Source organism: Lissotriton helveticus, chromosome 8 (genome assembly GCF_964261635.1).
Source record: "Lissotriton helveticus chromosome 8, aLisHel1.1, whole genome shotgun sequence".
Taxonomy (NCBI): domain Eukaryota; kingdom Metazoa; phylum Chordata; class Amphibia; order Caudata; family Salamandridae; genus Lissotriton; species Lissotriton helveticus.
The window spans coordinates 1,044,374,097-1,044,398,379 of NC_136069.1; the positions used below are offsets into that span (position 1 = coordinate 1,044,374,097).

The 24,283-nt window shown below is 47.2% G+C and overlaps 1 protein-coding gene across 1 annotated transcript in view; it reads left to right on the plus strand.

Moving 5' to 3' along the window:
• The window catches only part of LOC144773090 (cullin-4A), a 468,683-nt gene that overhangs the window by 333,939 nt on the left and 110,461 nt on the right, over positions 1-24,283 (plus strand). The window contains exon 17 of the mRNA XM_078657905.1: positions 6,658-6,763. Coding sequence (XP_078514031.1) covers positions 6,658-6,763 — 106 coding nt within the window. The remainder of the gene's footprint in view (positions 1-6,657; positions 6,764-24,283) is intronic.

Sequence of the window (24,283 nt, forward strand, 5' to 3'; positions counted from 1 at the left end):
TGCTTGAGTGTTCATTCAGCTAATAGGGATGATGGGCTCTTGCATCCTCATCGTTCCTTATGCAAGACTTCAAATGCGCCCCCTATAGGAATGTTTAGCACATCAGTGGAACCAAGCTCAAGGTCAGTTAACAGATCTGTTGTTGGTGGACAGCCGCACACATCGCTCTCTGCAGTGGTAGAACACACAAAACCTATCCAAAGGGCAGCCATTCCTTGACCCGGTTCAAAAAATAGTGCTAACCACAGACTCATCGCTCCCCGGATAGGGGGCTCATCTCCTAACCAAACCGTTCAGGGTACATGGACCCATCAACAAAAGAAACTCCACATAAATCACCTGGAGTTACTGGCAATCTTTCTAGCTCTAAAGTCCTTACAACTTTTGCTTCTAGACAAAGCTATCTTGATCCGTACAGACAACATGACAGCAATGTATTACATACAAAAGCATAGGGGACACACTCTCGTCAGCGTTCACAACTAGCACAAAGCCGATGGAGATGGACCATTCCTCTAAACATTTACTTCCTCGCAGAACATCTACCAGGAGTACACAATCAGATCGCGGATCTACTCAGTCGTCAAACACAGCAGATCCATGAATGGGAACTTCATCCTAAAGTTCTTCTTCCATTCTTTCACATGTGGGGTCATCCAGACATAGATCTGTTCGCCACACACCAAAACGCAAATGCCCCAGCTTTGCCTCTAGATATCCACACCCATTGTCCAAAGGCAATGCACTATGGATGAACTTATCAGGCAGATTTGTATACTCTTTTCCGCCTCTCCTACTCATCATAAGCTCGACCTCTCCCCCAACATCCTCACTCAGAACCATGGAGAAATAAGGCACCCAGATCCCAATCAACTTTATCTTGCGATCTGGCTCCTGAAATCCTAGAGTTTGGATACCTTAATCTCCCGCCTGACTGCATGAATATCATTAAGGAGGCTAGACGTCCTACTACTAGCGCATGCTATGCAGCAAAGTAGAAGCGATTTGTCATTTATTGTACAAATAACAAAATCGATCTGCTAGATGCTTCCATCAAAAATATTATCTGTTTTCTTTTACATCTACATCAATGTAACCTAGCATATACATTTATACGGTTACATCTTGCTGCAATTGCTGTTTACCTCCAAAACAGACATTTGTCGTTGTTTCACTTACCCACTATCAAAGCATTTATGGAAGGACCTAAAAGAATAATTCCACCTAGAGTTCCACCTTCTCCGATATGGAATCTCAACATAGTCCTCACCAGACTCATGGGTCCCCCATTTGAACCTCTGCATAAATGCGAGTTACAGTTCCTTACTTGGAAAGTAGCCTTCCTCGTAGTATCACATCACTTAGAAGAGTTAGTGAGTTACAAGCATTATCCATACAAGAACTATTTCTACAAATACACCATAGTAAAGTGGTTCTGAGTCCTAATCCAAAATTTCTACCTAAGGTGGTATCTGCCTTTCACCTTAATCAGGTACAAAAGGGGGTGGTGATGGACGGAGCATCTGAATCAATCATACACTCACACCCAGTCAAAAGATCTGGGTTTAATCCATCACCGTTCTTTAGCCCACTCTGCCACCCCAGTTCAGACATGGCTATATGCAAATCAGTCTGACCCTGTGCCTCATGGGAACACTCCAGCCTGAACTTCCAAGCCATTTCTTCCCTGGACCGGAAACAAGCTTCCTAGGACCGGTTTCTGGAATTCCAGCCGTCTTCAGCCCGGCTTGCTTGAATCCAGTGGAAAAGTGAGCAAGGGACTCACGTCTGAGCATACCCTGCCACACTTACGGCGGCCAAAAGCGGTACAAAAGGGGGTGGTGATGGACGGAGCATCTGAATCAATCAAACACTCACACCCAGTCAAAAGATCTGGGTTTAATCCATCACCGTTCTTTAGCCCACTCTGCCACCCAGGTTCAGACATGGCTATATGCAAATCAGTCTGACCCTGTGCCTCATGGGAACAGTCTAGCCCGAACTGCCAAGCCATGTCTTCCCTGGACCGGAAACAAGCTTCCGAGGACCGGTTTCTGGCATTCCAGCCGTCTTCAGCCCGGCTTGCTTGAATCCAGTGGCAAAGTGAGCAAGGGACTCAAGTCTGAGCATACCCTGCCACACTTATGGCGGCCAAAAGCGGTACAAAAGGGGGTGGTGATTGACGGAGCATCTGAATCGATCAAACACTCACACCCAGTCAACAGATCTGGGTTTAATCCATCACCGTTCTTTAGCCCACTCTGCCACCCCAGTTCAGACATGGCTATATGCAAATCAGTCTGACCCTGTGCCTCATGGGAACAGTCCAGCCCGAACTGCCAAGCCATGTCTTCCCTGGACCGGAAACAAGCTTCCGAGGACCGGTTTCTGGCATTCCAGCCGTCTTCAGCCCGGCTTGCTTGAATCCAGTGGCAAATTGAGCAAGGGACTCACGTGTGAGCATACCCTGCCACACTTATGGCGGCCAAAAGCGGTACAAAAGGGGGGTGGTGATGGACGGAGCATCTGAATCAATCAAACACTCACACCCAGTCAAAAGATCTGGGTTTAATCCATCACCGTTCTTTAGCCCACTCTGCCACCCCAGTTCAGACATGGCTATATGCAAATCAGTCTGACCCTGTGCCTCATGGGAACAGTCCTTGTTTCCGGTCCAGGGAAGGCATGGCTTGGCAGTTCGGGCTGGACTGTTCCCATGAGGCACAGGGTCAGACTGATTTGCATACAGCCATGTCTGAACTGGGGTGGCAGAGTGGGCTAAAGAGCGGTGATGGATCAAACCCAGATCTTTTGACTGGGTGTGAGTGTTTGATTGGTTCTGATGCTCTGTCCATCACCACCCCCTTTTGAATCACCTTAATCAGTCGGTTGAACTTCCAGTATTTTTTCCCTCAAACAGATTCAGTAGCAGAACGCGCTATCCTCACGTTAAGACGTTAAAAGAGCCATCCTCTACTACATCGAAGAACTAAAAGCTTTAGGAAAACAAAACAACTTTTTGACGCTTTCTCCTCACCTCACAAAGCAATCCCATTTCAAAAACCGGAATTGCAAGGTGGATTGTTACATGCATCCAAATATGCTATCTCAGAGCTAAACACACATTAACTATTCCCCATAGAGCTCATTCCACACGCAAACTAGGGTCTTCTATGGCATTCTTAGGGAACATTCCCCTAGATGACATCTGCAAAGCTGCAGCTTGGTCTACGCCGCATACTTTCACTAAACACTATTGTGTAGATGTGCAAGCAAAGCAACAAGCTACTGTGGGCCAGGTTGTATTAAGAACACATTTTCATACCTCAACGGATACAGGTTGCCACCACTAGGGAGAAAACTGCTTTATAGTCTATGCCAAAGTATAAAATCTACAGGTCATATGCCTCGAACGGAAAATGCTGCTTACCATTATGCATCTGTTCTTGGCATGTAGAGCTGTAGTTGTATACGCCCACCCACCTCCTCAGGTACCTTTATCTGTTGCAGTATTATCTTACTTAGATACATCAAATGGACATCCTTTTCTACTCTCTTCCTAACTCCTTTATCACCCTTTATGGCGAAAAACAATCTGAAGATTGAGTCGATGCCCATGCGAACTATCACCATAAGGAGGAGTCACCTATCCCGTGACTACAAAAACTTCTTTGACAAAAACAAACTGCAAACATCTGAGCCCAACACCAGATGGCGATCTATGCCAAAGTATACAACTCTACAGCTCTACATGCCAAGAACAGATGCATACTGTTAAGTAACATTTTCCTTTTTAACAGCTGTCTTATTCCATAGGTTTTTTCTGAGAAACAATTCACAAATTTAGCATGACATTTTATTAGGCCAATACATTACCTAAGTTCTGCCTTACTCATAGATCCTGGTACATTCTGAATGGCTTGCAACAGAGCCTTCTTTGGTTTTATACCCACATTGCTTACTTCATGGCCCAAATAATCAAGTTTTTGCATGTTAAATCTGCATTTGATGAATTCAGTAGATAGCCCATTCTTTTTAAAGTGGATAATACTGGTTTGAGATGAGCACCTGATGTATAGTACTGAAGGCTGTATATGGAATAGCGTAAGTTGCTTGGGCGGCTGACGCCCCTACCTGTTTTATTCATTGGCCCAGCTCATGGGCTGTAACTGTACAAAAAAAGCAATGAAATCTGATTATCAAAAAAAGAATGTTAAAGGGAAGATACATCTAAAAGCGATTGCTTTTATCCATTAGGTGCCTGATTTTTCTCTGCCACCGCCTCTTTCGAGGTGGGGTCCAGGCACAGGACGATAATGCAGTTAGAGCTGCAGCAATGCCAATAATGTAGTCTGGCAACCATGGCCATGGACCACTTGAGTGAGAGGCTCTATTTTAAACAACCACTTCTCCCAAGATGCTGTGTTTTTCATCATGGCAACCACTCCACGGTGGTGCGAAGGTGAAGTCCCAGACACAAGCAGTGTTTGTATGCTGCATCAAGGTAAAAGCCAGTGGGCCCTGCAATTGAACCAGAATTGCAGATCTGTTGCTTGGGAAGTGACAAAGGAAGGCATAACGAATGTGACACTGCCTTGTGTTAAGACTTAAGCACAAGCGACCGGCAAACAGATTGCTGTTTGTTTAAAATTTTGTAAATGAAACTGGAGTATTTGATTATGATGTGTTTATTGATAATAATAAACTATTTCCCATTGGCTTACTGTTGAGACGTTAGACCTTTGCAAAAAGGACAGCAGCTCCTCAACACTGATCCTTCTCTCAGTAGTCCACATGTTTGTTTTGTGTCAGTCTATAGTCACTGATAAAGCATGTAGGAGACGCAATGAATTGGCAGGTCTAAATAATCAGGAAACATTCCGAATCTCTTCTTTAAGGGATTGGCCTTACATGAAAAGGTGGGAACAATGAATAGGCATGTGATGTTTAAGTTCAAATTGGAGGCAATAGTTAAAACTGCAGGTTGTTTAAAGCAATGTCTTGACATCGGTGGGAACGATGACATAGCTGGAGGCAGCTTGGAACAGGCTTTCTGAACTTCAATATTATTCAGACGCTTGATGTACAAGCTGTAGAAAAGGTGTGAGGGAATCTTGAAAACTATTACATTGGAAAAAGAACTGGTGTGTTACGGTTGTCACATTTTTATGTGGTGATTTCAGCTCTAAATCACTGGCCAAAGTTGGTTGGTAGCGCCAGCTGGACTATGATCCCAAGAGAATTTGAGAGCAGTGTATGTGAGGGTAAGCACTCTAGGCCCATGCCAGTTGACACTGCAGGACACTTTGTCTCCAGTATTAAGCAGGAGAAAGGCTTGGGTGACTGAAGCACAGGGGAGAAAGAGACCACTCAGCTGGATTGTCACACCTGTGAAGGTCCAGCTGTCGAGTTAGGATAGCTAAACACAAAATAGGGTAGCCCAATAATCCCCCAGGTGATTGTTTATGAACATGTAAATATAATAGGGCGCTTTTGAAAGGAATAATTTTACTAGAGTATTAAATAAAAAACTCATTGGTTAGTATAGGATTAATCGAACCACAGAGATCAATCAGTAATCAAACAGCAACATAAATGTCATGTGCACGTTTAGTGGTATCCTCTGTGTCAGGCAGCATCAAATAAAGACAATTTACTAGAGTGATACGTTTTTTCAATACTAAATGGTGATGCTATGTCAGTGCATAGAATCAAAATATTATCACACACTAACAAGGGCCACGTGGACTATTTATAAAAGCCCAACAAGCCATAGTTGACTTAGTCTTTGCAGAGACCACTCACCTAGCGATTGTCCATTAATAAGTGTTAGTAATGCTATGCAGAACACACTATGTGTTGATCTTGAGGATGATACAGAATAATGGTCAATGATTCAGTACCTTCAGGCTTCTCTCCATGAGCCCATACTCCACACTAAGAGTCAAGGTACAAAAATGACCAACCTTTTGGATCTTATGAACAGAAAGAATACATAAAATCGATATATACACATATGTAATTTAACAGTACTGTGCACGTAAGTACACCCGGTGTGGTTGAGAAGCATGCCAAAGAGAGGGGAAACACCCAAAACACACTATGGACCAGTAATTGACACAGTGGAAACAGATGGACAGTTTACCGTTGGTAGATTACTCATGGATGGGGACGCCATTGATGTTTGCAGCAAATGAATACCAAGTGCAGCAATCTATCTGCTAAAAAGGGTTGCGCTATGGTACAACCATTATATCAAGCTAGTGCTCATTCTGCTTGTGCTTCTAAATTAAGTATCCTGAAGGGTTATTTAAGTATTACTTTTATTTTTCGATTTGATTTTTTTCTTCAAAGACCCTTCTCCTTTCCGCTCTGTGATATGCAAAGTCTAACATATTTACTTCTTTTATCTGTTTATATTTATGGTTTATGTTTTACGGAATTAGCAATACGTTGTCTCATCATTGAGCAAAAAGGCTTATAAATGTAATTGCTGAGTTAACATTTTTCAAGATATTGTATTTTATAAATTTGTATTAATTAATATGTTGTTTCCAAACAGTCAATGGTTGACCATACAGCTATGTCATTAATGTTAAAGACCTACATTGTGGTCGTGGTATAGAAATAATTTGATGGTATTTGTTTAAATTCTAGGGGAAAAAAGAAATTCAGGTATCACTTTTTCAGACATTGGTACTGCTTATGTTTAATGAAGGAGAGGAATTCAGTTTTGAAGAAATAAAAATGGCTACTGGTGTAGGTATGTGGAATTTCTTTTGCTTTATTTAACATTTCAGTTTGAGTGGTCTACGTATTGTATGAATGCGATGTATTCAAGCTTCTCCCAACCCCTTAATTCTCAAGTTCCTACAAAATTACCCTTTTTTAGCACCTGAATATCCTGTTAACTTATCTCTGTCCCTATCAGCTCCTCCACAATAACAGAGTCTATCAGATTTGCAAACCGTAAAGGTTTGTTAGCAGATTAGCAAAGTACAAACTCAAAAATTCAAATTAGTAGTTATTCAGTAAACAACATAGAATACATTATCTGATAGAAACATCTAGCTGCAGATTCCTTGCCTTTGAACTTCCAGGTGTCAGGCTGGATCCAGAAGATTTTTTATAGCAGCCCTGCGCGTATGTCGGCGTCGTGTTAGTCATCGCCGTGACGTCCACTTCGTCAATAAAACTGTCACTCCGGCGGCAGCAGTTCTTTTCTTTCTGCACCAGCCACAGCAGATCTGTTGAGGAGAGTTACCGCCTGTCATTTTTTGACAGACTTTTTGTCAACTCCGTTAGTGTGTTTAGGTATGTCTAGTAAGAAGACTACAAGGTTCAAGCCGTGCAGGGCCTGTCATTGTGCCATGTCGGTCACAGACCCTCATTTGTCCATCACCACCCCCTTTTTGTAATTATTTTGGCCACCATGAGTGTGGAAGGGTATGCTCAGACATGAGTCCCTTGCTCATTGCACCATCAGGATTCAAGCAAGCCGGGCCGAAGACTGCTGTAATGCCAGAAACCGGTCCCCGGAAGCTTGTTTCCTTTCCAGTGAAGAATTGGCTTGGTAGTTTGGTCCGCCCTGTTCCCATGATGCACTGGGCCAGGGACAGACTCATTTGCATATAGCCAGGTTCTGAACTGGGATGGTGCAGTGAGCTAAAAAACGGTGATGGATCAAGCCCTGATCTGTTGACTGGGTAGGAGTGTTCTGATTAACTCAGATACTCTGTCCATCACCACCCCCTTTTTGTAATTATGTTTAATGAAGGAGAGGAATTCAGTTTTGAAGAAATAAAAATGGCTACTGGTGTAGGTATGTGGAATTTCTTTTGCTTTATTTAACATTTCAGTTTGAGTGGTCTACGTATTGTATGAATGCGATGTATTCAAGCTTCTCCCAACCCCTTAATTCTCAAGTTCCTACAAAATTACCCTTTTTTAGCACCTGAATATCCTGTTAACTTATCTCTGTCCCTATCAGCTCCTCCACAATAACAGAGTCTATCAGATTTGCAAACCGTAAAGGTTTGTTAGCAGATTAGCAAAGTACAAACTCAAAAATTCAAATTAGTAGTTATTCAGTAAACAACATAGAATACATTATCTGATAGAAACATCTAGCTGCAGATTCCTTGCCTTTGAACTTCCAGGTGTCAGGCTGGATCCAGAAGATTTTTTATAGCAGCCCTGCGCGTATGTCGGCGTCGTGTTAGTCATCGCCGTGACGTCCACTTCGTCAATAAAACTGTCACTCCGGCGGCAGCAGTTCTTTTCTTTCTGCACCAGCCACAGCAGATCTGTTGAGGAGAGTTACCGCCTGTCATTTTTTGACAGACTTTTTGTCAACTCCGTTAGTGTGTTTAGGTATGTCTAGTAAGAAGACTACAAGGTTCAAGCCGTGCAGGGCCTGTCATTGTGCCATGTCGGTCACAGACCCTCATTTGTCCATCACCACCCCCTTTTTGTAATTATTTTGGCCACCATGAGTGTGGAAGGGTATGCTCAGACATGAGTCCCTTGCTCATTGCACCATCAGGATTCAAGCAAGCCGGGCCGAAGACTGCTGTAATGCCAGAAACCGGTCCCCGGAAGCTTGTTTCCTTTCCAGTGAAGAATTGGCTTGGTAGTTTGGTCCGCCCTGTTCCCATGATGCACTGGGCCAGGGACAGACTCATTTGCATATAGCCAGGTTCTGAACTGGGATGGTGCAGTGAGCTAAAAAACGGTGATGGATCAAGCCCTGATCTGTTGACTGGGTAGGAGTGTTCTGATTAACTCAGATACTCTGTCCATCACCACCCCCTTTTTGTAATTATGTTTAATGAAGGAGAGGAATTCAGTTTTGAAGAAATAAAAATGGCTACTGGTGTAGGTATGTGGAATTTCTTTTGCTTTATTTAACATTTCAGTTTGAGTGGTCTACGTATTGTATGAATGCGATGTATTCAAGCTTCTCCCAACCCCTTAATTCTCAAGTTCCTACAAAATTGCCCTTTTTTAGCACCTGAATATCCTGTTAACTTATCTCTGTCCCCATCAGCTCCTCCACAATAACAGTCTATCAGATTTGCAAACCGTAAAGGTTTGTTAGCAGATTAGCAAAGTACAAACTCAAAAATTCAAATTAGTAGTTATTCAGTAAACAACATAGAATACATTATCTGATAGAAACATCTAGCTGCAGATTCCTTGCCTTTGAACTTCCAGGCGTCAGGCTGGATCCAGAAGATTTTTTTTATAGCAGTACCCGTGCGCGTATGTCGGCGTCGTGTTAGTCATCGCCGTGACGTCCACTTCGTCAATAAAACGGTCACTCCGGCGGCAGCAGTTCTTTTCTTTCTGCACCAGCCACAGCAGATCTGTTGAGGAGAGTTACCGCCTGTCATTTTTTGACAGACTTTTTGTCGACTCTTAGTGTGTTTAGGTATGTCTAGTAAGAAGACTACAAGGTTCAAGCCGTGCAGGGCCTGTCATTGTGCCATGTCGGTCACAGACCCTCATTTGGCTTGTCTGGGGTGCCTGGAGCGGTACCATGACTCCAAGTCATGCTCCGACTGCCAGGCCATGGCACCGAAGGCTTTGAGGGAGCAGTCCCTGAAGCTTGCAGGTCTCTGTCGAGAAGAAGGTCCGAACACCGATCTGGTGATTCAAAGACCTTTTGGTCGAAGTCATTGAAGAGGGGTAAGGGCCACCACAAAAAGCACAAGAAGTTGAAGTGTGTTTCGACTTGGCCTCGCCCTTGTCTTGATGCGGCGGAGGATCCTCAGAGCAGAGCGGGTGACTATGTCGGCTCTGCGTTTCCCTCCCTTTCCATGGCTGGGAGCGACCCCCACTCAACTCAAAGAACTTTTATGATGCCCTGTGTGTCATATTTGGGTGGCCTGACCCTGCTGATGCGCCTTCGGGCCCCGCAAGCTCAGAGGACGGATGGGCCCATGGTTCCCGTGTTAGTGGCTCCGGCCCCAGCTCCACAGCCTCCAAGTGGACCTATTCCGGGGTCCCGACTAACACCGGTCACACCTCCACAGTGACCTTCCTCAGTGTTGCGTCGGGTGCTGAGGTCCTCTGCATCGCCTGCACAAGCTATCGGTGCCTCCCTGATCCTCATTCCCCAACGACACGGAGCCAGTCGGGCTTCGTCCGACACAGAGACCTGCGCCAACAGAGCCGTACAGCTCCATGCCGTTCTCTCTGCCCTATTTTGAAGGGTTAGGGATGAAGGAAGAGGATTAGGAGGGGAGCAAGATCCCTTAGAAATCCTGCAGCAGCAAGACCTGGACTGGTATGAGGAATTGGGTGATGTCAGTGGTCTGGACAACTCACCAGACTCTGGCATGCTTTTCCCTCCTACCCTGGCTACGGAGTAGAGAGCAACTTTTGTCATGGTAGTGCATAGGGCTGTGGAGATCCGTGAGCTACAGCTTCCTACAGTGGTGGTCAAGACAAACCTCTTGACAGAGGTCCTGCAGCCTGGGGTCTCGAGCTCAGAACCCCTACTGCCTTTCAATGAGGCCTTGACAGACATCCTTTTGGGACATGGTCCAAACCCAGCACAGGGGCTCCTGTGATCGCCCACCGCCACCGCCCCACACTGGGGGACCCACTTTTCCTCACCACCCACCCCACTCCCCAAAGCTTGGTAGTCGAAGCTTCCACGTCCCGAGGCGCATTGCCTTCCACACCCCGGACAGAGAACCCAAGAGGCTGGAAAACTTTGGGATGAAAGTTTTCTCTTCCATCAGCCTAGCGCTGCGGTCGGTGAACACCGCAGGCCTCTTGGGCCGTTACGCCCCTTCTCCATGGGATACAGTAGCGCAGGTGCTGCCCAGAGTCTCGGAGGAGGAACGGGCTCTACTCTCCTAAGCTATATCAGATGGGAGAGACGCAGCTAAGTTCGACATCAGCTGTGACTTGGACATGACAGAGTTACTAGGTAGAGCGATTTCCATGACAGTTCGTCGCCACGCCTGGCAGAGACCATCTGGTTTTTCGGGGGATGTTCAAGCCAACCTCATGCACATCCCCTTTCATGGCTCCCGTCTCTTCGGAGACAAGGCGTATGATGCCCTTGAGCGCTTCAAGGACTTGTGGACCAAAGCCAAGTCATTGGGCCTCACTACTGCCCCCAGGGCATCATCCAGTTTTCGCTTCTTCCGTGGCTACGGAAGGGACTACCAGCTGCGCCAACCCTATTCCGGCCAGAGGGCCCAGCAAGTTCATTAACCTCTGCGGGGCTGCGGACGCGGCTCACACCGGCCTCATGGGTCAGGGCACTAGAAGCTGAACCAAGCCACCATCCCCTCCTCCACCGCAAAATCTTCCTAGTCCGATTCCCCAGGACCACTCTCGGCCAGTTGGTGGCAAAATACGCCATCACTGGCAAAACATCATATCGGTGTGGAGGGGTAATCCCTCCCCTTCGAGACTACTCCTTCTATGCTCCCAGCATACGATCGGCTGACAGAGGATCACCTTGTTTTGCTCCGCGAGGAAGTCAATGCTCTCTTGGCCAAGGGAGCCATAGAGAGGGTTCCCGGGCCTGAAGTTGGCAGTGGTTGCTATTCCTGCTACGTCCTCTTTGGGGACCAGGAAGGAGGCCTTCGTCCTATCCTAGACCTCAGAACCCTCAATTACTTCCTCAAAAAGGAGAAATTCAAGATGCTCACCCTTGCGCAGGTCCTGTCTGCCCTGGACCCAGGCGACTAGATGGTAGCGCTGGACTTCTAGGATGCCTACTTCAATATTCCCATCCTACCTGCCCATCGTCGCTACCTGCACAATACGGTGGGCCACGAGCACTTTCAGTTCAAAGTGCTCAACTTTGGCCTCACCCGTGCCCCTCGGGTGTTCACAAAGGTGATGGTGGTGGTCGCGGCTTATCTGCGGAGATCTTGGGTTACAGTCTTCCCCTATCTCAATGACTGGATGTTGAAGGCTGGCTAGTCCCAAACAGTAGTCTCCCACCTCCAGTCGATGGTGAACCACTCGCATTAGCTGGGGTTAACTATCAACGTGCCGAAGTCACACCTGACTCCCTCTGTTACTTCCTTTCATTGGGGCGGTTCTGGACACGGTGCAGTTTCAAGCCTATCCTCCCAAACGGCGAGTCAAGGATATTCAGGCTATTATACCAATGTTTCAGCCTCTATCCTGGGTTTCGGTGAGACTGACTCTGAGGCTGTTGGGCCTCATGTCCTCCTGCATCCTGCTAGTGACCCATGCACAGTGGCACATGCGGGCTCTGCAGTGGGACCTGAAGTTCCAATGGGCACAGCATCGAGGAAACCTCACTTACCTGGTTTAGATTTCAGAGGGCACTGCGGACGATCTGCAGTGGTGGCTGACAAACCACGAGTTGCAGACCCCTCTCCCTTCTCCACCCAGATCTCACAGTAGTGACAGACACGTCCCTTCTGGGCTGGGGTGGCCATCTGGGGAGGTGGCGATCAGAGGACTCTGGTCTCCGGCGGAAGCCAAGCTCCATATCAACCTGCTGGAGCTTCGGAGCGATCCGACTGGCACTAAAAATCTTTTTGCCGTCAATAAAGGGAAGACTTGTTCAAGTGTTCGAGGACAACACTACCGCCATGTGGTACTGCAACAAACAGGGCGGAGTGGGGTCGGAACCCTCTGTTAAGAGGCCCTACATATCTGGACTTGGATGGAAAGTCAGGGCATTTCCTTGGTGGTTCAACACCTGGCCGGTTCTCTGAACCCCAGGGCGGACGAGCTGAGCCGAAGGTGCCTTGGGGTTCACAAATGGCTTCTTCATCGAGAGGTGGCACGAGGTCTCCAGCGGTGAGGAGAGCCTTGGTTAGATCTGTTCGCCTCCAGAGAGAATGCGCAATGTCAGCTGTTTTACGCGTTGGAGTTTCCAAGGCAGCACAACAACGCTTTTTGTCTCAAGTGGAGCTCAGGCCTCCTATATGCCTTTCTGCCCATACCACTTCTGTCCAGAGTGCTCAAAGAGATCAGGAGCGAATGGGCCGAAGTTATTCTTTTGGCTCCAGAGTGGGCACAGAGAGTTTGGTATCTCGAGCTTCTAGGCATGAGCATCGATCATCTAGTCCGTCTGCCCCTTCGGGTGGATCTACTGTTGCAGCAGCAGGGGAGGGTCCTCCACCCGAACCTATCTACTCTCTGCCTCCTTGCGTGGAGATTGAGCGGCGACAGTTGACTCTTTTGTCCTTCCTCCTTAAGTCTGTGAGGTTATCTTGGCAGCCAAGCTTCCCTTTACAAAATCACTATATGCCTGCCGATGGAATACGTTTTCTAAATATTGTACAGACCGATCTATTGACCCATTATCTGCTCCCTTATTTGAAGTCCTTCTCTTCATACTTTTTTGGCAAAGCAGGGCTCTGCTCTGGGCACTTTGAAGGGCTACCTTTTGGCCCGTTCTTTTATCTTCGGCTGCCTTATCAGTCATCCTTGTTCAAATCTCCTATAGTGCAGAGATTTTTGAAGAGGCTAACCCATTTGTTTCCCCCTTCACCTTTCATCATGTCACAGTGGGACCTTAATTTGGTGTTCACCTTCTTAATGTGTGCACCGTTTGAGCCGTTGCATAACTGTCCTCTGCGGTTGCTCACCATCATTGGTGGCAATAACCTCTGCCAGTAGAGTCAGCGAACTGCAGCCCTTATCACCAAAGCATCCTTACCTGACTACCTTTCCGGATAAGATAATACTCTGGACTAGGGCTTCTTTCCTTCCTAAGGTGGTAACACCCTTCCATCTGGGACAGTCTGTTACCCTGCCCACCAAGGAAGAGGAACGTCTCCACCGTCTGCATCCAAAAAGAGCAGTATCGTTTTACATTGATCGAACCAAAGAGTTCCGGTGAATGGCCAACTCTTTATAGGGTACGTGGGCACAAAGAGAGGCAGTGCTGTCCAGAAGAGGACTATCTCCCGATGGGTTATCCTCTGTATAAAAATGTATTACTCCTTAGCGAAGAAGGAGCCCACTGAAGGGCTTAGGGCCCATTCCACCAGGGCAAAAGCTGCCACTACAGCTCTCCAGCGTGGTGTTCCCATTTTGGATATATGCCAAGCTGCTACGTAGACATCTCTGCACACGTTTACCAGACACTACTCCTTGGATTCCCAGGTTCGCAGAGCGGGCCTCTTTGGCTGCTCTGTTTTACAGGATTTTCTGGTCTGAACCGTTCCGTGGTCTCTCCTCTGGGGATGGTATTGCTTGGGTATCTATTCAAAGGTAAGGAATCTGCAGCTAGATGTCTCTATCAGATGGACAAGTTACTTACCTTCTGTGAAGCCTTATCTGGTAGAGACATGACACAGGCATTACCGAAGGTAAGTAACTTGTCCGATTAGTCTAGTCTAATGCAAAACAATTCAAAATAGCAAATACAAACACTAACGGTTTAAACTTATCATAAGCAAATCGAGATAGCCCTAAGCTTCCCATGAAGGGAAGTTCCCTAATACGCTGAGCTAAAAAGTCAGGTAAGTTGGGGAGAAGTCAGACAGAAGGTGCCAGCAAATAAGGCCTCAAAAGGGAAAATCAAATAAAGATTCAGTCTGGTAAGTGACGATGGATTTGCCCATGAGTCTACCTCATTTGACCGAAGCAGAAGGAGTGGCTCCTCTAAGGACAGCGGGAGGGTGCATCTGATCTAACTCTGCAATGTATAATTAAATAGTACAGATCTTTCCAGTGAAACACAACTCCATATGGTTCCCATGAAGAGAACCAATCAGGATTGAACATTTTATAATAAACCAGTCTCAGCCTTCTTTCCATATACCATTTAATTGAGTCTTTGCTGCATGACCTTCTTTGGATATCTTGTTGTTGAAGGATTAATTTTGGTAGGTGTTCTTCTCACAGGGTCAGAGGTTCATTATTTAGCTCTCCAAATAACATATACAGATATGCATTCACACAGAAACAAAAACAGTATGATACAATTCAATCAACATATACTGGTGTATTTTGGCCCCTGGAACAAGAGAAAGGAAAAAAAAAATACTCCACAGACGATCATTTCAACTTAGCATTAAATTGAGGCCTGTGTTAACTATAGCTACTTTAATGTGAAATTCACACTCTTTATATATATATATATATATGTAAAGAAAGTCCAATTGGTCGCACACTGCTTGTCCTACCAGCGTGTTGCCCCAAAGCATTGTGGTCCATGAAGTAAGCATCAGCGGGTGCGCCTCTGCCAGGGTCTTGAGCAAAAAATCACTGTCGTGTTGGCCATCCCTGGACACGTGTTTCGAGGTTGTTACCTCTCGTCAGCAGGGAATAGGCATATATGTAGGGGTGCTGCGTAGGCTGCCAAAAAATATTCTCAGGTCCAGTACCGCTCGTGGCACGCAGGTGCGTAACCTGAGCTCGTCAGCCCCACCAGCTCAAGGGAGCTTGAATATAAAAGAAAGTCCAATTGGTCGCACACTGCTTGTCCTACCAGCGAGTTGCCCCAAAGCATTGTGGTCCATGAAGTAAGTATCAGCGGGTGCGCCTCTGCCAGGGTCTTGAGCAAAAAATCACTGTTGTGTTGGCCATCCCTGGACACGTGTTTCGAGGTTGTTGCCTCTCGTCAGCAGGGAATAGGCATATATGTAGGGGTGCTGCGTAGGCTGCCAAAAAATATTCTCAGGTCCAGTACCGCTCGTAGCACGCAGGTGCGTAACCTGGGCTCGTCAGCCCCACCAGCTCAAGGGAGCTTGAATATAAAAGAAAGTCCAATTGGTCGCACACTGCTTGTCCTAGCAGCGTGTTGCCCCAAAGCATTGTGGTCCATGAAGTAAGCATCAGCGGGTGCGCCTCTGCCAGGGTCTTGAGCAAAAAAATCACTGTCGTGTTGGCCATCCCTGGACACGTGTTTCGAGGTTGTTACCTCTCGTCAGCAGGGAATAGGCATATATGTAGGGGTGCTGCGTAGGCTGCCAAAAAATATTCTCAGGTCCAGTACTGCTCGTGGCACGCAGGTGCGTAACCTGGGCTCGTCAGCCCCACCAGCTCAAGGGAGCTTGAATATAAAAGAAAGTCCAATTGGTCGCACACTGCTGGTCCTACCAGCGTGTTGCCCCAAAGCATTGTGGTCCATGAAGTAAGCATCAGCGGGTGCCCCTCTGCCAGGGTCTTGAGCAAAAAATCACTGTGGTGTTGGCCATCCCTGGACACGTGTTTCGAGGTTGTTACCTCTCGTCAGCAGGGAATAGGCATATATGTAGGGGTGCTGCGTAGGCTGCCAAAAAATATTCTCAGGTCCAGTACCGCTCGTGGCACGAGCCCGGGTTACGCAATTGCGTGCCACGAGTGGTACCAGACCTGAGGATATTTTTTGCAGCCTACGCAGCACCCCTACATATTTGCCTATTCCCTGCTGACGAGAGGTAACAACCTCGAAACACGTGTCCAGGGATGGCCAACACGACAGTGATTTTTTGCTCAAGACCCTGGCAGAGGCGCACCCGCTGATGCTTACTTCATGGACCACAATGCTTTGGGGCAACACGCTGATAGGATGAGCAGTGTGCGACCAATTGGACTTTCTTTATATATATGTGTGTGTATATAAATAGAAGGCAGTATACCGAAACGCGTCGGTCTTGATTCTTAACGAGAAGGACTATGGAATGCCGATTGTTTATGCCGAAAATAAAATAGGAACTGTAAAACTGACCTGAACAATGGACTGGTGTTTGTTTGAATGTGCCGCCGGATCGGATGTTCAGGCAAAAGAACATCAATGGAGAAATAAATAATATATACATAAAACCAAAGGTTACAGGGAAGTTAGGCTCAGATTTCATTTGTACAAAACCATTGAATTTCAGCAGTTATAGCTAACTATAACCTACACCCTGCAGTGCACTACTTATAACCTCACATATTACATCACTCATGTTAATGTTAAAGATATTTGTAGAGCGAACTGTTGCCCAAGGGCGTCGTGGCGCTATAGATGATGATCCCCTGCAGGCACATTAAAATGCCTAGACTTTATGTGTTGAACAGCCAGGTTTTTAAGGCTTTTCTAAAAGCGAGCAGCTCCGTTGTACCTGTAAGTGAGATTGGTCAGTGACATCACTCATGACATCACGGATAATAACATCAAGTGAGTGTCAGTGTTTTGTAAACGTTTCTGAGACTTAAACAAATATACTAAGCTACTGCACAAGTTAAATGACTATTCTTTCAGTACTACCGAGTGATACTATTTCTAATATATATCATCTGAGTGGCTGTGACACTGTCTGACTCTGTGTGTGAGTGGCTGTATGGATGTGTGAGTTGCTGTATGGATGAATCAGTGGGTGTGAGAGTAGCTGTATGGGTGATTGAGTGGCCGTGTGAGTGGCTGTACTGGTGTGTGTGTGTGTGTGTGTGAGTGAATGAATGGCTGTATGGGTGAGTGACCAGGTGTGTGAGTGTATGGGAAAGTAAGTGGCTGTTTGGGTAAGTGAGTGCATGTGTGACTGGCTGTTTTGCACAGTCAGGGTCTGTGTGACTGGGTGTATAGGTGAGTGAGTGGGCGTGCAAGTGCTTGTATGGATGTGTAAATGGGTATGTAAGTGGTTTTGTGGATGTGTGAGTTACTGTATGGGTGAGTGATGTGCTCTGTTAGTACCTGTATAGGTGAGTGAGTGGCTGTGTAAGTAGCTGTATGAGTGAGTGAGTGGGTCTATCAGTGACTATGGGTGAGTGTGCGTTGTGTGAGTGGCTGTATGGGTGAGTAGTGGTTGTGTAAGTAGCTGTATGGGTGAGTGAGCAGTTGTGTGAGTGGCTTTATGAGTGAGTGAATGGGTGTGTGAGTGAGTGAGTGGGTATGTACATGCCTGTGTGGGGATATGACTGCTTCTCTCTTAGGGGAATCTTCATTGAAGTCACAAGCTTTGAATAGTTCCACCCATGTGTGGGAATAGCAGACCACTTTTCCATAGAATATTGTCTTAAGTGTTGATGTTCACCTTTCTTCAGTCTATAGGAACATGTTACAGTGGTGAAATTCATCAGATTATACTTAATAAGGGACAAAATACCCATATGTGTATAATTTAAAGTCAATTCTTTGTACAAACAGCTTAAACCTCTTTCACAAACCCTTTTTGTAAAAGTAGAAAGATAAAGGAAGGCAGAGCAGGGTAGCGCTATAGGCTGCTATTATGTGAGTTTTTAAACCGCGTCTGTGTCTTTAAGGACACAGACCACCAGTATCCCATCATGTCTAGCAGGTGGCTGTTGCCTCAGTTCTATTTTTTTCAGCTCCTGGTGATAGGATCTTGAAGCACGAGCTCAGCCCTTTAGGCTTTTTCTCTCAAAAATTCACCAGTGGAATTTTGTGACAACTACTTCATTTGACGTTTTTCATCTCTCCTTTACATTTTCTGACAGAAATTGGTGGTATTTTATCAAATAAGATGCCATCTTTGTGTAACAAGTTTCCTGCCTGTGTGAGAAAGGTGGCCTAATCAGGCCTTCACAGTTTCTGCATTCTCTGCCTTCCAGCAAGCCATGTTCCGTATAAATGCCAGCACTACAGAAAGTTTTCAAGGCGCACCCTGAAGGAAAGGGAGAAAATCCTCCTCCATAGCACTGAGGAAAGACGCATGCACAGTCTGTAGGTGGGACTTCAGAGGGAGGAGAGGGTCGGTCTTCTACCTGGGCTCTGTCATCTACCTCTGAAGGATGTGGATAGTCAACTCAGACTCTGAATTCTCAGGGGTATACTCTCCTTCACCAATAATATTACCGGACTCCCCTCCACCACCATCTCCCCCTTCAGCGCCCCTTCTACCGCGTCAATTACTCCGCCTGTGGAAGCTCCTCTCCTAAGACCTAGATCGCGTTTAAGAATGTGCCATCGATGACATCATCACAGACCCCGCAGATCCCTGCACTCGTCGTCCCATCCATCTTCAAGGCGCTCTCACCATTGTAGTCCTACATCTTGATCAAGATCAGGGTCCAGATCACGCACAAGATCTAGATATCATTTCTAATTTACTTCCTCCACTTCCACATGAAGATACTCACCGACACTATTGGACTCATCACCACCTCGGATCTCTCCAGTGGATGGCATCACTCCCTTACAGGAGGTCCTGGCAAGAGGAACTGCGAAGCTCAGTATACCGATATTGGTGCCTGCACCTTATGTGTCTGTTATATTTGAGATGCTTCACCATTGGTCACCGTCAAGACCACTAGTTCCTTTGGTGCCAGGCCTTCTAGAGCCAGCAATGGGATTGTTTTTGACCCTGGCCTCAGTTAAATCTGTGCCATCAAGGATACAAAAAGAATATAGACCTCCCGAGCAGGATCCTCTCTTCCTCCACTTTGATCCACCTCCGGACTCAGTGATCATATAAGCGGCCAAGAAACACCATGCTACTACTCCTACTTCTTCTGTACCACCTCATAAAGAGAGCAAGAAGCTGGACTCTGTGATCGCAAAGTATGTAGCTCAGCTGCAACCACAGTAAAAGTGGCCAGTGCAGCTGCCCTTCTGGAGCATTGTGGGACTCTATACAAAGGTTTGCAGATGATCTTCCCACGGACAAACGGGGCAACTTCCTAGAGATAGTCAATGAAGGCTTGATGGTCTCCAATCAGGTCAGCTGTGCTGCAGCTGAATCCTCCTTGTTGGCCGTACATGAATATTGTCGTGGTGTGGCTTTACTTAGGAATTGTTGGTTCCATCTCACGACTTTCAAACCGGAGTCTCAACAAAGAATCCTTAATCTCCCATTCTCAGGATCCACCCTCTTCAGCAGCTAAACTAACGACAAGATGGCTTGGATGAAATCTGAAATGGAGACCCTTAAGGCAGTTGACCTAGAAAGAAAAAAGCTCTTTCAAGTCCTACCAGATCCGTTTATACCCTCTGAGGGTTCAAACCCCTCACTGGTATCAAGGTCGCCAGCAACCTCACCAGCAACGACCTTACCAACAACAGCAGCGAAGTGGGGGCATGGTGAGGCCGGCGACCAAGATGGCCGCACAGCACTGAAGCTCTGCAAGCCGGTTCCCGAAATATTGGAATAAAACCCATCCGAAACTGGCATCATCTGCCTGAAGGGCGCCTGTGCCTCAGGTGTTGTTGGCCATCTCCAGGATGCGGCTTCCGGTTTCTGGGGCGCGACATTCCCAATCTTGCTTAAAGCTGTGTGGTAGGTCCAGATTTGCCTGTGAGGCCCCTCGGCGACAGTGGCCATGGGCGAGCCTGAGGCTGGGGCCACCGAGCCCTGCTAGGTTCTGTCGCCGGCTCAGGGCTGCGCTCAGGTCTCGGGCTGCGTTGCTGGACACGAGATCCTGCAAGGCTGCAGATTATTCGGAAGTGCTGCGGGGGAGAGTCTGCTCCCTGGGGGACGTCGGTCGGTAGCGGCATTGGGCCTTGGAGTGGAGCAGAGCCTGCCCGCGCTGCCTGGCGCAGCACCTGCCTGCTGCTGTCAGTGGCCCCCCCTGTGAACTAGCTCTGCTGGAGAGCCCTAGAGATGATGGTTGAGCTGTGGTTGGGCTCATAGTGGGGTGCTGGGTGGTGGTGCCTTCTGGGTTTGGGGCAGCGGGCTACACACAGCCCCACCCCATCCAGTCGTGGTGGAGTTGCTCCCCCTGGAGTGGAGACCACCCCCCCCCCCCCAAGTTGTTGACGTGCCGTGAGTCCCCCTGGTCTGGCGGGGAGCCACCACCACGCTGTTCGAGCCCTGTTTCACAAAGAAGCTGGAAATATAAGTGGAGCTCCCAGACATTAGCTAACAGTCTCACTGTTTTTGGAACGCAGTCTCTGCCCCACCTCATACAGTACACTGGCATACCCCCATCCCCCCCGTTGTACATGTTGTGACGCCACCTACCCTGTGCGGGTGTTGGTTGTGGCCCTCGGTCTGTGTTGTGGGTCTTGCTAGCATCAGCATGGGCCACAAAGACCCTAAGCTGCGCGAGTTGCCATTCGAGTGGGCCGGGGAGCGAGAGGAGGCAAATGCGGCCAGCGGTATGGCAGGGGGAACAGAAGGCGCCCCAGTAACTTATTTAGCCCGCCACCATAGAAGCCCTGAGGCCTGAGAGCCAGGCTGGATTAAAACCATGGATATAAGACTCCCGTCGGCATATGCAACGGGGCAGGGAATTCGACTGCCCAGAGTGCATACCTGTTTAATAACAAGAAGGATTATTAGTGTGTTCCTATATCCACATTCATATTACATATGTTTTAGACTCTTGGGGTGTATAAACAACACGGTCTGCTTTTATTTGATGAGCTCTCACACTTGCAGCACCTTGCAGCACCTGAGATGGTATAATTGCAATTTGTAGTGCGCTATAAATGCATTATTATTAATGTGACAAGATGAGGGGGAACAGTCCTCAAATTGTGGCTTAGATTTGCTCCATATAATACATGTGGATATTTACGAAGATGGATCAATTTGTGCCTTGGCAGCACAGAAACTGCCTTGCCACGGAACCTGCCTTTTTTGCAATGTGAAAGATGCAACAGTAAGCTTATGCTCATTTGCCTGCAAAGGTCTAGCTATGATAACGGCCTAAACCCAACCAAAAAATACATAAAATTACATGTAATGTAGCGAGAATTAAATGTGTTTGAACTTTACCAAACAAATGCCATACAAGCAAATTTTCATTGCCCTTCCAGACTACTTCTCCCACTTCTGCTTTTGCATATGTTTTGGGAAGTAAAATTAAACATAGTCTCTTTAGTTGGTTCTTGAATTATATTGTAAGAGAACACTATGTTCCTTAATTTTTGCCTTCATTCCAAAGCCTTGTTTGGTCCTCTGTATGTGGTTATGTAAACAAATGGTTCCCATTCTTTTAAAGCTGTTGTCTTTGCATGAAATTCTAGCAGCCCGGAACTGAAACAAATGAAGGTTTGGAAATGTTGTGCTCTCCTCCCCAAGTAAGTAAATCGTGTTCCCTATAGGTTTAAATTTAATTTCAAATAACTTTGTTATAGAAAAAAATATATCATAAAACAGTAAAACGAGCGGTAGCCCTTCACAAAGTGCATAAAGTCAATCATATAATTGAATACATAGAAAAACAGGCGTGCATAGCTAAAATCAGCGGGACAGCAACACCGTAGGAGAAGGGATATGACAGTAAAACATAGTTTTAAATGTGATGTCGCTCTTTCTGCGACTATGTAGGAATCGCCGCTCTTCTTATGGTGCACATATGTCCCAAGAATTTAGCTTTAGAAGAAGTAAATAATGGACGATAGTCTGACCTTAAAATATTGAGAGCAGAAAAATGGCTTCATGTCCCCTACTGTTTACATAAGGGTCGGGCTTATGCAGTGCAAACAAAACATGAGGTACAGATGTATCCGCTATTTTACAAGCTGTGCATAGCAAGGTGTCAGTAGCCATCCATTTATAGGAGAATGTATACTAAGGTAAGTTACCAATCCTAGATTGGAAATAAAGTTTCCTGTGCAGCACAACTGTGATGATATCCCAATGTTGTTCTAAAACTCTAATGCATTTAAAACGACAGCGACGAAGACACCATCAAGACCATGAACTCCATGCCCACACCACATTTTCAACAAAGCCAGCACAGCCATCGCCCCCCATCTCCGGAAAACGATCAACATCTCCTTCGAGACAGCAACCTTCCCGGAAAGCTGGAAGCACGCCGAGATCAACGCCTTACTGAAGAAACCCAAGGACCCTTAGGAATTTCCAGCCCATCTCCCTGCTCCCGTTCCCGGCGAAAGTCACAGAGAAAATTGTCAACAGACAACTGACCCGATACCTCAAAGACAACAACATCCTGGACCCATCCCAGTCCGGCTTCCGCAGCAACCACAGCACCGAAACCGTCCTCATCACCGCCACCGACGACATCAGGACCCTGATGGAGAAAAAGTCGCCCTCATCCTTCTGGACCTTTCAGCCGCCTTCGACACGGTCTGCCACCGCAATCTAACAACGCGCCTCCACGACGCCGGAATCCAGGAAGGGGCCCTGGCCTGGACCACATCCTTCCTCTCCGGCAGAACCCAGAGCGTCCGCCTCCCACCCTTCTACTCCAAGACCACCGAGATCATCTGCGGCGCACCACAAGGATCCTCTCTCAGCCCAACGCTGTTCAATATCTACATGGCTCCACTCACCCACATCGCCCGCCAGCACAGCCTCAACATCTCCTACACCGACAACACCCAGCTGATCATCTCCCCCACCGAAGACCCTCTCACCGCCAAAGCCAAACTCCATAGGGGAATGAAGGTCATCCCCGAATGTATGAAGGACAGCAGGCTGAAGCTGAATTCTGACAAGACGGAGGTCCTCATCCTCGGCTTCACCCCCTCAGTCTGGGACGACTCCTGGCAGCCCACCTCGCTGGGAACAGTCCCAGCACCCACCAACCAAGCACGAAACCTGGAGGTCATCCTTGACTCCACCCTCTCCATGACCAAGCAGGTCAACACCGTCTCCACATCCTGCTTCAACACCATCCGAATGCTCCCCAGCATCTTCAAGTGTATCCCCTCTGAAACGAGAAAAACCTTCACCCAGGCCCTCGTCACCAGCAGGCTGGACTACGGAAACGCCCTTTACGCAGGAACAACAACCAAGCTCCTGAGACGGCTGCAACACACCCAGGACGCCTCGGCACGACTGGTCCTCAACATCCCCCGATGCAGTCACATCACCCCCCACCTGAGAGACCTACACTGGCTCCCCATCAACAAGAGGATAACCTTCAAACTCCTCATCCACGCACACAAAGCCCTACACAACGCCGGACCAGCATACCTCAACGGATGACTCTGCTTCTACACCCCCACCCTATGCCTCCGCTCAGCCAGCCTCGCCCTCGCCACGGTCCCAAGCATCAGGAAAACGACCGCCGGCGGCAGATCCTTCTCCCACCTCGCCGCCAAGACCTGGAACACCCTCCCCACCAACAATCGACAGACCCAAGACCGCCTGGCCTTCAGAAGACTTCTCAAGACCTGGCTCTTTGATCAGTAGCGCGGCTTTTGTTTGCAGCCCTTGCTAGTCCTATGCTGTTGGAAAAGCCCCAGAGTTCTGCTCCATAAAGAGCAGGTCACATGGTTTTGGCTTCATAAATCTGCAATGCAGAGTTAATGGGTTTGCTATACGATGCCCGGTTTTCCTTGAGAATAATCCCTGTAAGTAGTTTGTGTGATGATCATTTTATGGATATGAAGCTTCCATGTCATGGTGAAGGACAAGCTTAGTCCCAAATAGTCAAATGAGTCGACTTTCTAGAGGAACCTACAGCCCAAGTCAGCCTC